Here is a 16764-nt window from a genome sequence, read left to right as displayed (position 1 = left end):
TGGTGAGGAGCATTGCAGATGCTGCATTGCTTTGGAGGTGGGAGCACTCTTGACAAGCTCTGGACCCCAGAGGTCCTGCGTCTGGAGCTCAGGGCACCCTTGCCCCTTGCACTGAGCTTCTGGCTCACAAAGGCCATCGAACCAAGATTCTGCCTGTGAAGGTCAAGGGCTTGACCTGGGGCTAGAGTTCCGGCCAGTCTCTGCTGGCAGGGCTATTATTTTTGCCTGTACCCTGGACACTGGGGTTGTTTTTGGCAACACAAGATAAAGATGATGGAGAAATTTGGTGGGAAAGGGTAAAGTTTGCAAAACATTGTTGCTGAAATTGAGTGCTTTCCTTCAAAAAAGAAAAAAAAAAAAAGGCAGTTGAAAGAGTGTTACTGGATTCTCGGGCAGCCAGACAGAGATTAAGAGCTATCTGGAAGCAGGACCGAGTGCCTGTAGTTGGTGCTGGGGCAGCAGGGTGGTCGGCGGCAGGCTCTGCTCTCTCTGCCCCTGGCTGTCTCCTCCAGGCCTCCCCCCCATGACCAGGGCCAGTGGGTGACCCCTCAGTTTGGGAGCTGTCTTAGTGCTGTAGCATGGCTCAACTGGAATGGTCTGAGTGAAACCAAATCTTAAATTTGCTGCCAGAAAGTAGGATATATTTTTTTCCCCTTTTAATTTGGCCACACCTCACGCAAGTGGGATCTTAGTTTCCTGACCAAGGGATCAACCCTGTGCCCCCTGCATGGAGTCTTAGCCACTGAACGGCCAGGGAAATCCCCAGAAAGTGGGATTTAATACTGCCCTTTCACTTGGGGTCCAGCACTGAAACAAGTGCCGAGTGGATGAGAGTGCCCCAGGTGCCTCAGCAAATGGGTTCTCCAGCTCCGTGGGCACTGAGCTGGTTCCCATCAGGAGGGGGCCATAGCCTGGTGCGTCTGGTCCCATGGGCAGGGGGACCACAGTGTGTGTGTTCTGCAGATATGTGCCATCCTGAGGAAGTGCCAGTGTCCCCTTGGCCTGCAGCTTGCTTGTCCTGGGGTGGGGGGAGCCTGAGCTCCCCCTCCCGCTGCAGAGACCCTCTCCCGGCTCCCTCTCTGAGTCCACGAGTGAGTGCCCTGAGTGCCGGCGGCAGCATTGCCCCCCTGCTCCCCAACCTGTGGGCAGACTGCGGTCAGCTGTGCTCTGGCCAGCGTTCTCCAGCACTGCCGTGTGCTCGGGTGACTTCAGAGCAAGGTATTATTTACCCTGCTGACGTCAATGAGAACACATCCACTGTCCTTCTCTGCAGCGTGAAATGAGCACCAGAGCTCAGGGAACACAGCCACCATCAATACTTTTCAAAATTCCACCCAAGGCCTGACAAGGGAATGGCCCTGCTTCACCCGCCTGCCATTCAGATCATCCGGGCTCTTAGAAAACAAGTTGTTTTTATTTTAATTCAAGAGGGTTGGAAAGGTAGAAACAATACATTTTCCTTGCAGAAAATTACCCCATTTAAATTACGCTTGATACAAAGATCATTTATTAAACTGTATTTTAAGCCATTTTCTAACATCGAGTGACAGGTTACATTTTGATTTTTTTCACATTGGAGCTATTATGATTTGCACTCAAAATACCAAAGCTATTGAACTCACCATTTTTTCTTAGTAATTAAAAAAAAAGCACACGGAAAAAAATAACTACAATTAGATTAATTTTATCAAAAGTAACTCTTTCACAAACCAAACATCCAGCAAAGACCACCCTCCTCCCTTCAGAAATAAGCAAATAATCTTGCCCTTTCTACAAAGTGCAAATAGCTCTATCACTTTTGTTTCCTAACTTGCAAACCCCAAAGAGAAGCAAACCTCCTTTCTCTGTGGTTCTTTTGCCTTCAGAGATTTTGGTGGAGGCAGATTTCTTTTGCCATCAATAGTGGGATGCTATCACCACGTGAATTTCCTTGACTGAGCAAATCTTGAACAGATAAGCATCTCACAGCCCCTAGCAAGGCCCAGTTATCTGTATTTGCTAATGTAACATTATTCCAATCTGGGGTCACATTTTTCCAGGATGTTATTTTGTACTTCTATTTTTAAAGCTCCTCCCTACCCACCCACTTTGCCTCTGAAGACAAAAGTATTCAAAGTATGTTATTTTTTTAACTCTATGGGCCTTCACTGTAAACACACTCCACCCCCCTCCTCAGGACTGTACTGAGCTCCTGATTCTTTTCTAAGCAGGACCCTTTCTTGGGGTTGAGTCTGCTCATCTGCAATGCTAGTTAAGCTGAGCAACTGGACCCCTTGGCATCAAGAAAGGGTGTGTGCTATTACCAGCTTCTGCAGGAAATTGTTTTATTGTGGGAGATGGAGAAACGCGGCATCTCTGGCATGAGCCTGAGCATCTGCGGTTAACTGGACACTGAGAGACGGCTCCTGTGGGCTCTGTGGCTCCCCAGGCCTCGCTCATGCACTGCTGTTACCTGCAGGGCAGCTCTTCCACCAAAGCCAGGCAGCAGTCGATTCAGAACAAGGTTTTGGGGACAATGTTTATCCAGCGCTTAACCAACATGGGGGCTTTGCTTATATAGCTGTTTACTCGTGAGATGCCTCAACTGCTACTGAGGAGGGAAGAGCGTCCCGAGAGCCTCCCTCAGCTCCTCTACTCCTGAGCTCTGTGGCTTGGAGAGCTCACAGAGCTTTGGTTTCCTCAGTCGTAAAAAATGAGGACTAACTGCTCAACTAATTTCATAGTACTGCTGTGAGGAGTTAGCAGAGATCGCTTGTGAAAGTGCTGGGTAAATCAATGTGCAGATAGAAGCTACTGCTCCTTTTGGACAGACGAGCTGAGTGCCTGGCAGGAACCAGCAAACCTACCCTGGCTGCAGGCAGTGCTGCTGCGCCTTTCTCAATCTCTGCAACAGCAGGTGCTCGCCTCTGCCTGGTGTGTTGAAATCTGCGTATGAGACGTGGGCAAGACGGTGGTATAACTGGGGCGGCTGTGAGTCTTCTGGAATCAGCCAGGCTACCTTCACGGGGAGGAGCAGTGAAACAAAGATGGGAGGGGCACTGTGAGGCCAGGGTCTCAGGGTCCAGAGTCTGGGGGGTGCTGGGGAAGGCCAGCTTGGGTCCCCTCACGCCTTCCAGGGGCCGCGGGCTGACAGCGCTCCGTCATCAGCCTCCTCCCTGGGACCACAGGCCAGGGAGCACGGAACTACCAAACCTGTCAGAAGGGATACGCGCATTTGTTCAGTTCTTTTGGTCCCAGTTTAGAAAGAGAGGCAGATGACACCATTCTTGTCTTTCACACATCACTCTGTAGACAAGTTCTAGAAAAATCTCCAGAAGCAATAAAAGGATCAAAGATCCCTGTCTGTACAGTGACTCCAACTTACTACCTGTTCTCCAGGTTTTACCTTTGATTTCTAGGCACAAAGAGACCGAGTGGCTCGAGTGGCTTCCAAGGAGGCAGCAGAGACAGCCCAGTTTAGGGGTCCAGGTACAGCCAAGGTCAGCCCCGAACAGACTCCGCCACTGCTCGTGGGACCAATGTTGTCAAAAGGCCCTACGTATTGTCTCAAAGGAGAACAAATGTGAAAAATTAGCTGGAGTGAGATTTCTCTCAAGCCAACTGAAGTGTGACTCCTCATACAGGCTTTTAAATGCAATCGTGGCTGGAAAATTCTGACCCCAACACAGAACCCAGTATTAACCTGGGGCTTGACTGCGGCTGGGAGGACCCTGCCAGGGAAAGCATTCACTTCCTCATGTCCACATGTGTGAACTGCCTGCACCTGAGCAGGGCCTCCTCTTGACCACTATGCACTTGGACCTCTGACTGGCCAGTCATGTCCACACGTGTGAACTGCCCGCACCTGAGCAGGGCCTCGTCTTGACCACTATGCACTTGGACCTCTGACCGGCCAGAGCGAAGGCGGCTGCTTCTTACCTTCCTTTCGTATCTGGTTGGCCAGCCAGTCACGCTTCAGCTGTGATCACACCCTTCTTCCCAACTCTGGCAATTAGGCAGATTTCATTTCCCTAAGACCCACCCTTTCAGGCAGAGAGGAGACGGCCAGTGCTGCCACGAGAGGGCGCCACTGCCTCCCCGGCAGGGCGCGGGCCCCCGTCCCTCAGCGGCTCCGGCCAGCCCCAGCAGACTGGCTCAGGTCGCAGCTCCAACGCTGCGGGAGAGGGACGCCGACTGTCTGTCCTTGGAGGCGAGGTCTGACGCGGGGAGGGAGGAGCCCTTCAGCTCCGTCTCCTCGTCCTCCTGACGGGCCCCTCATGTGGAGACTGGAGGATGGCTGGCATGGAGAACCTTCCTCCTTCTCTGCTCCTAAGGCGGCAGCAAGGTGGCGGGGAGGGTGGCGGGCGTCCGCGTCGCCGTTTCGGGGGGACCCTCCACCCCGCCTGCTGTGCTAACGTGCTCTGTTTGCCTTACAGGGACCAGCATATCAGCTGCACGTAAATACTAGAGACACACTTCCCCAACTGGACACTGCAGAGATAGTGCTTTTTCTCCCAAAGCATAGACTAATATCCCGGATTTAAAAAAGAAAGCATAAACGAAAATAAAGTACCACACATATTGCACTTTTTGCTGAATGAAGTTTTTACCTCACGTTCGTCTCACCAAAGTGTCTTCAGAGGAGCCCGGTTTACAAGAGGGTGATGCTAACGGTTATCATACAGTAGTGTACACACGCTGGTGTGAGACAGACTGCAGAGGCGTCATTTTACAGTACCTCTCTTATAAAAAGAGTAGTACAAGCCTTCTTAGTGTTACTTTAGTATTTGTGAAGAGAAAACAGCTTGGAGGCTCACACAGGTCACTAGTCAGGGGACAGAGCAAAGGAGATGGTCAGATGGGGGTGGGAAAATGCCTGACTGAACAACAGAACCAGCCTCCTCTCACCAGCTTACATTTCAGAGAATACAGATCGTTATGGAATTTATTGATTTCTGCTTGAAATAAATGAGAAAAGCAAACAGGAGCTTACAACACAGTCCAGCAGGACGGGTCATGCTCCTCGCGCGCGGTCTGCGGTCTGAACAGACCCGGGCACTGCTGGGTGCTCCCCAGGGGCCACCCCTGGGGCCGTGACACTCCCACAGCCTCTGCTGCCTCATCCGTCAGCCCAGTGGTCCTGGGCTCAGCGGCTCATGGCCTGGCCTGCAACTCTGCCATCCTAGGGACTCTGAAATGAGCGGCCCCCGTCTTCAATCTGGAAGGCATTTAATTTCATAAATATTATAGCACTTCTGTAGAACATTTTGGGAAAACATCCTTCAGTCTAAACAAATCAAGCTTGTTTTACAACTGGCTTATTTTGCAAAAACTTAGAACAGATTAGAGATCTTAACGAAAGGATCTCTTAAATGATGTTGCCTATTTCACAAAATCATCCATCTTAAGCATGAGGAGGAATAAACAATTCGTAGAAGGAGCCTACTTCCTTCTTGGGTTTCTGCTGCGTCTTATCCAATCACAAAAACAAGTCCTCCACACCGCCCTCCCGTGCTCACACTGAGTGCAGCCCCGAGCAGAGTGCCTGCGGAGCCTCGCTGTCGCAGAACCCCGTGACCCTGCCCGCTTCTCGCCTGCCGGGACTCGCGCTAGAGGAAAGGCACCTTAAGGGTGTTTTCTAGATGCAGCATCAGTGTAGTCTCTCTCTTCTCTGTGCTTTAAGGGAGATGCTTTGTGCTTACGCATTCATCTGCTCACAGGACAAGCCATTCTAAGCGACAGAGACGAGAGTCTTTGTAAATAATACTGAATTTGTATCACTTGGATCTTACTGTCCCAATGACAGATTACTCATTATTTCTAGGTTACACAGTCAACTAGCTGTGGCATCTTTTTTCACGTACTCTGAATTGTAAGGGTTCAGTTGTACGAGTAATATATGTTTGGCAGATGAATCTGCTCAAATGGTTAACACATCTGTGGTCTTCTGAATATTGCTGTAATACTTGAACATTTCATTACACGTCAAAATTCTAAGGAAATTAAGGATGTGATTCCCACATGGTGGAAAACAAATTCTGAAGTGACTTTGGATTTAGCGTTGACATAAATGGAAAACTGTTGGTTTCTACAGAAAAGAAATTGTTAAAGCGTGATCTGGGGGAGGGGAAAGGCACAGCACTACCACTTCACATGGGAGATAAAGTTCATTTTTCCTCGTCCTTAAAATTTCTAAGCCCTATATGAAACTGTCCAAATATACAAAGCTCAATAAACAACTAGCAACACCTAGTGTAAAGTCAAAGTAGTTATTACATTTTTAAAAGAGACACAAGGTCCTCTACAGACCAACTGCCCCAAACCGGAAGTCTCCACAGAAGACCGTGCGGGAAGAGCCCGTCTTCCCCAGCCCGGGGCTGCTGCTCTTGACCGATTCTTGACTTTCCCGCCCCTGGTCTCCACTGCCGCGTGTTTCTTGGTTCCACAGGTGGCATCTTTGGGAGCTCTCAGGACACTCTGACACTCTGGAACCCAGGGACCTTCTGAGGAGGTGTGTCACCCATGCTCAGACGGAGGTGACCGCTGGTCTCAGGAGTCAGTATCCGCTGTTACTCAGTGGACCCTGAAACAGAGCTCACGCTCTACCGTTTTGAGTGGTCTCGGGAACACCATGCATCAGCAGCTCAGAACTTAACGATTCAGCGACAAAGTACTTTATTTCTTGTGCATCAGTTTCAATATGTATTCTTGATTTGCCTTTGAGGAACATGCTGTTGCTTGTTTCAGTGAAAAATATATTGCCTTTTTTTTTCCTGCTTTCACCGAGGTTTCCCTTGATGAACTGATGTAGTTCTGTGTAAAACCTAGGTCTGGATGTCTTTTTCTTACGAAACTTTTCTTGGTGCCTCCGCTGAGAGCTCGCTCCACTTGACCTAAGGGCATGAGCTGCAGCCGACAACCACGTTCCAGCACTTGCCACAGAAAACCACGGTGGGACAGAGCCAGCAGGAGGTGACACCTGGCTGGCCGGCCCTCCAATTCCAGTTGGGTGACTTGACTTCTTCCCCATCAGGGAGAGGGCGGGAAAACGAGCTTTTAAATTTAAAAGGCTGGAATGAAAATAGAAAGACAACACTCTTTTCAACCAACCCGCCTCACTTCCTGTGAAGCTGAGGTTAATTTACCAGGACGTAGCCGCTGTGCTGTGGGTCCACGGCTTCCAGCATTTCACAATCAAAGAGTCCGGGGAACTCGGAGAGCGCCAGAGGGTCGTAGCCGGAGGGGGCCTCCTGCAGTCCTGAGCTCCTGGGACAGTCCGGTCCATCCATGCTACTCTGCGGGGTTCCATCCGCCGGGTACTGACCGGGAGTGGGGTGCTCGGGCTCCGGGGAGCCCGCGCCTGGCAGCTCACAAGTCTGATAGAACTGTAAGGGGGCCGGGGTGCCCCCCGACGGCGGTGGCGGCGGAGGCGGCGGGGACCCATGGGCCCCCGGCGAGGCGGGCAGCGGCTGCAGCCGCATCTCGGGGTACTGGCTGAGGAAGGGGCTGAACGGCATGTGCTCGGAAGCCGGCTCCAGAACGGGGCTCAGGGGCTGGGTCAGGCTGAAAGGCGGCGGCGGCTGGGAGGGCGGCGGCGTCTCCTGGTGGGGAAGGGGTTGTGGGTAGGAGCTCTCTGCTATCTGCATCTGATTAAAATATGCCTGCAGCTGGGACTGTTTCTGGAGGAAGAGCCGCTTCTGCTGGAGTCTAAGTTGGCAATACCAAAAGAAAGAAGTTTAGGTCTTCTTCAGTGACGGCAATTCTAATGTAAATCCAGTATCAGTCATTAGCGTCCGTCCTCCCACTTCTCTCTTTCCCAAGGCAGGAAAAAAAACAAAAAAACAAACAAAAAAACGGGAGTAGGAACCAGTCATGTTTGGTTTCTTAAACCCAGTCTTATTTTTTGTCTCTCAATTCTGGCTGATCCCTCAGTGCTCAAGTGAACACAGTGAACTTCTTTTCTCTAAGACCCTTGGGTTTTTCCTCCCTTTGAAGCAAGGGGCACATTCCCCATCCTCGGGTTCTGAGGTGGGGGTGGGCCTCTGGAGGACCATGGATTGGGGGACATCTACCTTGCTCAGCTGGTAAAGAATCTGCCTGCAGTCTGGGAGATCTGGGTTCGATCCCTGGGCTGGGAAGATTCCCTGGAGAAGGGAATGACAACCCACTCCAGTACTCTGGCCTGGAGAATTCCATGGACTGTGTAGTCCATGGGGTCGCAAAGAGTCGGACATGACTGAGCGACTTTTACTTTCACCTTGGCCGAGATGCTTCTACTAGGGAGGCTGGACAGCACCTATTACTACAAGGGAGGCTGGAGGCCTTCTTTCTAGTAAAACCCACTTAAACTGCATTAGCCCCCAGGTCCTGAATGCTTAGGTTTATTCACAGACCAGAGAGGAAACACCAGGAGAAAATGAAAACAAAGCAGGCTTAGGGCTGCTCTTCTCTGACAGGCCTATATTCCACGGACAGTGGAATATCTGTGTTAGCATATGGAAACCTGTTGTCCTGGTACAGGGAAATTTTAGAGGGAAGGACAACGCACCCAGCTGAAGTCAGCCACAAAGAAAGTGACCTCTCTGGCCGACCACCGTCTCTCACCTATGTTCTTGCAGCTGCTGTTCCAGGCTCCGTGGCGGTTCTTTGCAATAAAGCTGACAGGTGTTCTGGGCTTTTGACAGAAGGCTGGGCTTCTAGAAGAGCAGAAAAAATACAAGCATGACATGCTGTCATCTAGGACACAGTCATCAGCCTGTACTTCTGCCTGGAGGATGAACGCACGTTGAGTCCTCCAGAAGTTGCAGGCTGCAGGGACTGACACTTGCTCACTGAGAGCCTGGGAGAGCCTTGGGTCAGCAGGCCTGGGAGAGCCTTGGGTCAGCAGGCCTGGGAGAGCCTGGGTCAGCAGGCCTGGGAGAGCACTGGGCCAGCAGGCCTGAGAAAGCCCTGGGTCAGCAGGCCTGGGAGAGCCTGGGAGAGCCCTGGGTCAGCAGGCCTAGGAGAGCCTGGGAGAGCCCTGGGTCAGCAGGCCTGGGAGAGCCTGGGTCAGCAGGCCTGGGCTGTCTCAGTTCCAACCTGCTTCACTTTCCTGTCTCTAAAGTCCTCCTTGGGTCAGCAGGCCTAGGAGAGCCTGGGAGAGCCCTGGGTCAGCAGGCCTGGGAGAGCCTGGGAGAGCCCTGGGTCAGCAGGCCTGGGAGAGCCCTGGGTCAGCAGGCCTGGGAGAGCCTGGGAGAGCCCTGGGTCAGCAGGCCTGGGAGAAGCCTGGGAGAGCACTGGGTCAGCAGGCCTGGGAGAGCCTGGGTCAGCAGGCCTGCGCTGTCTCAGTTCCAACCTGCTTCACTTTCCTGTCTCTAAAGTCCTCTAGGACCAGGAGGTTCATGGAGGCTAAGAACAATGAGAAAAGTGGAGTTAAATCTCTAGCAAAGGCACCTACTGAATGAGCAAATGATTCATTCTTTATGGGATCTAATATTTTCAGGCACGAACAGAGAGCTTATGGTACCTGTTTGCTAAGTATTAAGAGGCATAAGGGCTTCCTAGGTGGCACCAGCAGTGAAGAAACTGCCGGCCAATGCAGGAGAGACCGAAGAGATCCGGGTCGACCCCTGGGTCAGGAAGATCCCCTGGAGGAGGGCATGGCAACCCTCTCCAGCATTCTTGCCTGGAGAATCCCATGGACAGAGGAGTCTGGTGGTCCAGGGTCACAATGAGTCGTGACTGAAACGACTCAGCACGCACGCAAGAGGCGTAAAACAGAAGCAAAGAAGCCAGAGTTCCCTTCCCTGCTGCTCAGTGGCAGTACCCTTTTCAGGGGTCTGAGGACAAGTCTTTTTCTACTGCCAAGATAGAGCATAAGGCTAAGTCTGAACATGTTTCTAGAAACTACAAATGCAGAGTCAGACCTGCTTGCCTATAAAGGAATTAAGCAGCTACCCAAAATAAATACCAAGCAAAATAGGTTCCTGCTGTGCAGAGAGACAGAGTGGGGATGATGACGGTGAGGCGGAGCGACAAGGGGGAGGAGGATCCCACCTGGAGTCGGTGCTGTAGGTACTGGGCCTCCAGGCTGTGGCGCTGGGAGAGCTGCGGGTGTGCACTGCCCCCGGGGAGCGCAGACACGCTCTTCTGCTGTGGAGGCGCTTCCTCCTGGGGAGCGAGGGGGAGGGGACACACTTTCAGTTTCCCATGTGGGAGAAAATTTCAAATCTGAGTGGAAGCACCTTGGCAAACGTCCAAGGGGAACTCCAACTCTGTTAAGACTTAATCCTCAAGGCTTTTACGTAACTAGTAGGCTGAGGGTCAATCACTTTGCAGAAGAGGAATATGAGCTTCCCCAGATGGCTTGGTGGTAAAGAATCTACCTGCCGATGCAGCAAATGTAGGTTTAGTCCCTGGGTCGGGAAGATCCCCTGGAGGAGGAAGTGGCAACCCACTCCAGTATTCTTGCCTGGAGAATCCCATGGACAGAGCAGCCTGGTGGGCTACAGCCCACGGGGTTGCAAAGAGTCAGACCCGACTGAGCAACTGAACAACAGGACGAATGCGTGCTGATATGATCATCTAGTAAACGATGATCGAGTCACCAGCAGCTTATTCCCTTCAGGTGGCACCAAATGCTCTAATACTCCTGATGTACTGAACATGGGCTCACATAAAATGAATTACATCAACAGCCATTCTTTTTGCACTTTTAGCACAAATAACTCACAATATTTAATGATGTGATATCAAAAATAAATGGCCATAAGCTTCTCATTTCTGTTATTACTGGTAATCTGTGTGTGTATGTGCGTGTACACCTGCATGGTCGGGGGAGGGAGTTCCAAGGAGACTAAGGGGGAATCCATATAGAATCTGTGCGATGAGCTGAGCAGAGCGTTGAGTGTCTAGGCTTCCACGTGGTACTGACCACCTGGGCCAGTGGGGGTGGGCCTACCCAGCCTGTCAGGCAAACAACAGCAACACAGAAAGCTTTTAGGCTGCGGGCTTTCCCAAGGAACACGTCTGCTCCCGGAGGAGGAAACCCTCTGAATGAGATGACACACCTTCAGGACAGACTCATGCCTCATTCTCACACAGCCACGGGGGCAGGGCCCAGAGCACCCACCTGCGGGCAACTGCTGGCCAGGTCCTGGAGCTGAGCGGCGGGAGAGGCCAGGCTGGGGTCTGCCTCTGGGCCCATCTGCTCATAGAGCAGCTGTACTTTGTTCAACTCTAGGATTCCTTTGGTTCTAGCCAGATTCTGAAGATGTTGTCTAAATGCTACAATTCCTGAAAGAAAGAACAGTGGCCAAATGGTTTAAATAAAATACAAGGCCTTTCAAGTGAGCACAGGTATGAAACCAACATGGCAATGGACCCCAGGGAGTCCTACAACAGAAGCGCCTAGGGCCCGCGGAGAGCGCACCTTGGGTGAGGGAGGTATCTGATGCCCGGCGGCCCTCTCTGAAGCTCACTGGAGACCTGTTGTGGGCCTCTCGCTTCTGGGCACTCAGGGCCTGCATGGCGGGGTTGGCAGGTCTCAGGCTCACGAAGGGAGACGTCATGCGGGGTGAGGGTGGGTTGGCTAACATCATGTCCTTGAGGGAAGGGTTGTCCTCAAGAAAGTGCAGGTCCCTCTGAACAGACCCCATATCATACTCAGAGTCCACACTGTCAAGGGAGGGGTTGTCACTCATGGAGAAAATTTTCCCTTAAAGAGAAAAAAACAAAACAAAACACCAAAATCACCACCAATAAACAGCATCTTCTTGGAACATGGAATACCAAGCATGGCCAGTGTGAGTTTCCACGAAGACCATGTCTTCAACCTCCAGCCAGAACGTTTTTTCAAAACTTTTTTACATGTCAACTGAATCAGCTTTGAATCCTGTGGGGGAAAACACTTCCAGAATTTGGGACCTTACGATCTTTGCCATTCCAGAAGAGCCAGAGTCCTTGATGCATTACGTAGCTCTCGGATGAGTCCCGGGAGTTGGGAGTGGGGGGTGGGGGGACACTCACAGACATTCCAGTTTAACCTCTGTGAGTTGCTGAGCAGGCCTAATCTCAACTCCTGCTGAAGTGCTGTCCACAAAGGAATAGGAGACAAACACCATTGCAGGAACTGGCTGGTATCATGACTGTCTCTTGCAGCAGACGACACAGATGCTGCAGAGACTCAGCCCGGTGCTTGCTAGAAATCATACCTGAACCAGGCACCACGACCAGCTGATTGGTCACTTCGGACAGCGTGTGCCTCCTCTGCCCACCGCGTGTGGACTGGAAGGCGTCAAAGGCCTGACTGGGCTCTTCCTCGGCTTCGCCTTCGGTCTCCAGCCCTTCATCGATGGAGGTTTCCATCATGTTGCTTGGCAGGGACTGGCACCCCTTCCTTGCCAGGACGGGAGGCACAGGGTCCAGGAGACAGCCATTTACCTAAATGTCAGGGGCAGAGGGACGTGAGAGGAACCATCAGTTGCTGCGACATTTGAAAAATCCACAAAGGCAAAAATGTGAAGAGACCTGAGGCCAATCAGAAATTAAGTAAAATATTAAAAATGTCCACATTTGTTACCAATGATAACTGTGTAGACTAGAAGTTACGGCAAGTCAACTGCAGCACTAAGAGACACAAGCCCGTTATGTCCCAAACTGGCGCTGCCTCCCAGGTTTCTCTGAGTCATCGTTATTATAATAAACAATTTTTTTAGTGGTTTCCAGATGAATAGGGCATATTAGCTTGAAGCCTACCAGTTATTATTATTTTTAAGAAGGGAAATGAAGAGGGGGAAGATGAGATTAAAAAACATCCTACTGCATGGCTTATTGGTAAGAAAAGAGTCATCAGCATTCTTCTAATTTCCAACCACAAAACATGCAAGAAGGCTCCAGATATTTACGTTTATAATCTAAGTACCTGCACATTTGATTTAGTCTTCACCTGGCTCTATGGACCCCAGGAATGGAAAAAAGAATTCTTTAAAGATGTACATAACACAAAAAGGAGTGAAAAAAAAAAAAACCCAAATGGCAACCGGCCAAAGCCTTCCATTATAGAATAACAAATGACTCACAGGCCCGGAATTCCAGCAGAGGTTAACGAGCACCAAGGCTCCGAATTCTCTTTCCCCCAGCAATATACCCGGTATCCACACTTCCTACCCCAAGGGGAAGAGCTCGGCACAGCTCCTGAGTGAGAACTCGGCCTGCCCCTGCAGTTGCCAAGCAAACCACCTCAACGCGGGCAGGAACGGCACACAGAGGGGAGTTGTGGTTTCAGTTCTGGCTGTAAAAGCCCCAGTGAGGAGGCAATTATTTACCTCATTACCTTAACCATTCCCCTGTGGACACCAATCCAGCTTTCTCCTGTGAATAGCTGCTCAGGAGCAGCCTGGCGTGACACTGCATTCCCAGCAGCACTTTCACCTGGAATACACCCACGAGAGCTATTGTTTCCTCTGGAAGCAGGAGAGGCTCATGTATGTGAGAGGGGACGTGGAATTGACCGTACCAGACGCAGGCAACTTTCCTCTTATGGCAACCACTCTGGAGGCGCTTGCAAGGCCCTTTATTTGGAGAAGGAGACTTGGGTGACTCAGATGGCTGTTTGCTTGGGGGAGGGGACAGTTATTCCATAAAAAAACTGTTCTGGGGCTGGAGCCATTACTAGGATAAGGCGGCTAATGCACTACAAGGTTTTAAAGTGACAAGTGGTCGTTCAAAGTGAAGGATGACGGATGCTCTTTTCCTAGACCGAGACGGATCATGGCACCAGGAAACAACAGCTCTGAATGCTGGCCAGCAGCAGTCAGGCCCCCCTTCCCTCTTCCCCAGATGAGTGTTTCCTTTTGAGGACAGGACTTCAAAACACAGTGTGAGTGAAAGGTACATTTCCCAATAAAGAGCTTTTGTCTTTCCTTAAACTCGATCAATCACCTCACTTCTGATAAGAGACCTCACATGCAGTAGGCAGCATACACGCAGGAGTCAGATCCTCACAAACTCTACCCGTAACTAATAACACCCCTGAGCTTACCACAAATACAAGGTTCTAGTACAGGAGATTGGTAGACTGTTACAGACTGAATGTTTGCATCTCCCCTTAAACTCACACACTGAAGCCGTAACCCCAGGGTGACTGTATTTGGAGATGGAGTCTCTAGAGAAATGTAATTAAATCAGGTCCTAAGGGTGGGGCCCTGATCTGGTAGGATTAGTGTCCTTACACAAAGAGACCCTAGAAAACTCTTTCTATATATACGAGAGCAGAGAGGAAAGCCCATGGAAGGACATGAGAAGGCGGCCCTCGACCAGCCAGGAAGAGCCCTTACCAGAAATCATACTGGCTACAACCTTGATCCTGGACTTCCAGCCTCCAAGAACTATTACGAAAATAAATTTCTGTTGTCTAAGCCACCCAGCTTGTAGCATTCTGCATGGCAGCCTGTGCTAACACAGCAGACTAATACATAGTACTAGCCAGTGAGTCTGGAGGCTGGAACATGCCTTATTTAATTCATATCTTAAGTGCCTGGCAAGTTTGGCATATATTGAAGAGGATTAAACCTCAGCTCTTATTAGGAAAGTTGTTTAACTTCTATAAGGCTCATTTTTCTCCCACTTGTAAAATGAGAGTAAAGTTTTCCAGGAGGGATAACTAAAGCATTGTATATATTATCATCATTTCTTGACTGAAGATAATACTTTATAACAAGAAAATTGTTTAAAGTATGAGAAAAAAGCAACATTTTCTTTTAAAGCATTTTTACCATCTTGAGGCAAATTAAAATAAACAAATAACCAGGTAAGGAAGGAAAGAACTGGATAACCCCAATTCTGGAAATTTATCCTCAGGAAATAATCAAAGCTAGTCAAAAATTTAGACACAAGGATATTCACATCCCTGAAGCATATATAAGGCAGCAAAAAAAATTAAAGTACTTGGTATCTAAAAATAGGCAAGTAGTTAAATAAGGGTACATCTAATATAAGGCAGTTGTTAAATATAACCCATGCTTTCAAAGATGATTTCATGGTATGGAAAAAAAAATGCCCATGATATTTTATGTAAAGGCAGGTTTGAAATTATATATAATAGAATAAGATTTTGTTTTAACAAGACTACCTACGTGCTGAGTCACCCTATACTCATCCACCCACCCATCCATCTATCTATCCATCTATAACATGCTCTAAGGAAACATGTCAAAAATGGGCTTACCTTTGTTTTGGGTAGGGGGATTATGAGTAAGTTAATTTTTTCCTTTATCCCTCTCTGAATTTTCTGTTTGTGATTCTGATTGATGTTTTTTCATTATAAATTAAAAAGTTCAAATTCAGAGTAATTTCTCCCCTTGACTAAGTCTTAGAGGTTAAAACTATTAAAGGTTTTTGATGATCCTTTTTAGACTCTGCCTTTCATGTGCTACCTTTATAATTAAAATATTTAAAATGTCAATAGAGGTGGAACAGCTCTACTTCACAGTTTCACAGTTTCCTTCCACTCTCTAGCTATGAAGATGGTAACTTGGAAAATTCTTTTATTATAACCTCTAATAAAATGTTAAAAGTATCTGTGGGTATGTGTGTGTAAAGTCCTTTATCCCCCAAAAACTCTCAAAAGAGAAAGACTAACCCTTCAGGCTTGCTCTGCCCCTGTATGGGCCTCTGTGCTTCCCGGGGGTCGTGGTGACTGCTCAGAGTTGGATGACTATCTCAGAAAGGTGCTATCTTTTGCAGCAATCCCAAACCTATGTTTCCACACAGACTCCCTGAAGGATTTTACTGACAGTTTTAAGGTGAAGTTGAAAACTTCCGGGAGGGAAAGAGAGGTGAAACCTCTGAGAGGCACGGTGCCTGCCACCAATTGCGAGCAGAAACGACGGGGCAACACATCAGTTACTCGGCATCTTCGAGACGACAAACAGGCACTAGAGTGAGGGATGCGAAGCCAGACCAGCAACAAAGGGCTGGTATCCGTCGGAAGGTTTTGCGTGTGCGCTTATTTATGGGCCCAGAGAGAGAGGTGCTGGGAGGCAAGAGGCGCAGAGAGCACCGCTGACATGGCTGAAACGCCCCACGAATAAGGCAGCAGAAGGCTACGGCCTGGCCGGGTGCCAGGGTGGCCCTGTCAGTGTGGGTGGCCGGTTCCAGCGTGGCATTGCTCTTCCTACAAATGCAAATATGCCATCTAGCTTCTGTCTATATCTTTCACAAAATCATTCATTTCCTGTCTGTTTCCTGGTTACGGTAACAATCACAAGCTTTAAAAATAGCCTGCCCTATATAATACGGCAGACAGTGCCCAATCTGTGTTTCGGGCCTGATGCCCTTACAGCCGAGCTTTCAGCACACTGCATTTTAATTTTTTCAAGGGAATTAGATTTTAAAAATAAATGAATCACGTTGTCCCAATTTATGTCTAAATTTCCGGGTGGGAATGTAACAGCAGTTTATGAGGATCTGAACATGCTAGGCAACCGCAGGCAGAGGAAACAAGACTGTCCACAGGAAGCGGCCTTGTCCTCCGGGACACAGACGCTAACTCCTCGTGGTCGGGAACGTAGCAGCCTAGCTTCAGGTTGCCTTGATTACGCTCTAGCTGAACTCATTACTTAACTTCCGAGTCAGCTCTACCTCTGTTTCTGAAAATGGCATTCACCTTCCTGATCTGCAGGGCTCATAATGCTGTCCTTGGTTTGGACTTCTAACAGCCTATCAGTTTTATCTGTGCAATCTCGTTTATACCATCGCCTCCTGTCCAGTTTCACGGGCACCATGTAGCGCAGTCTCTTATCAGTC

At 49.5% G+C, this 16764-nt stretch overlaps 2 protein-coding genes across 4 annotated transcripts in view; one reads left to right on the top strand and one right to left on the bottom strand.

Annotated features, from left to right (window-relative positions):
• The window catches only part of PPP2R1B (protein phosphatase 2 scaffold subunit Abeta), a 34420-nt gene extending 30728 nt beyond the window's left edge, over nucleotides 1-3692 (top strand). Inside the window, exon 16 of the mRNA XM_069554996.1 lies at nucleotides 3379-3692. Coding sequence (XP_069411097.1) covers nucleotides 3379-3657 — 279 coding nt within the window. The 3' untranslated portion in view covers nucleotides 3658-3692. The remainder of the gene's footprint in view (nucleotides 1-3378) is intronic.
• Nucleotides 1396-16764, bottom strand: part of SIK2 (salt inducible kinase 2) — a 131296-nt gene continuing 115927 nt past the window's right edge. The window contains exons 10-15 of one of the 3 annotated variants that reach the window (XM_069554979.1): nucleotides 12171-12399; nucleotides 11390-11674; nucleotides 11090-11253; nucleotides 10015-10128; nucleotides 8584-8675; nucleotides 1396-7786 (exon numbers count right to left, since the gene is read on the bottom strand). In XM_069554979.1, coding sequence (XP_069411080.1) covers nucleotides 7759-7786; nucleotides 8584-8675; nucleotides 10015-10128; nucleotides 11090-11253; nucleotides 11390-11674; nucleotides 12171-12399 — 912 coding nt within the window. In that variant the 3' untranslated portion in view covers nucleotides 1396-7758. Of the gene's footprint in view, nucleotides 7791-8583; nucleotides 8676-10014; nucleotides 10129-11089; nucleotides 11254-11389; nucleotides 11675-12170; nucleotides 12400-16764 lie in introns of all 3 variants that reach the window. The other 2 variants (XM_069554978.1, XM_069554980.1) reach the window with 2 other exon arrangements.

Source organism: Ovis canadensis, chromosome 15, assembly GCF_042477335.2.
Source record: "Ovis canadensis isolate MfBH-ARS-UI-01 breed Bighorn chromosome 15, ARS-UI_OviCan_v2, whole genome shotgun sequence".
Taxonomy (NCBI): domain Eukaryota; kingdom Metazoa; phylum Chordata; class Mammalia; order Artiodactyla; family Bovidae; genus Ovis; species Ovis canadensis.
This window is presented reverse-complemented; position numbering and strand designations above follow the sequence as displayed.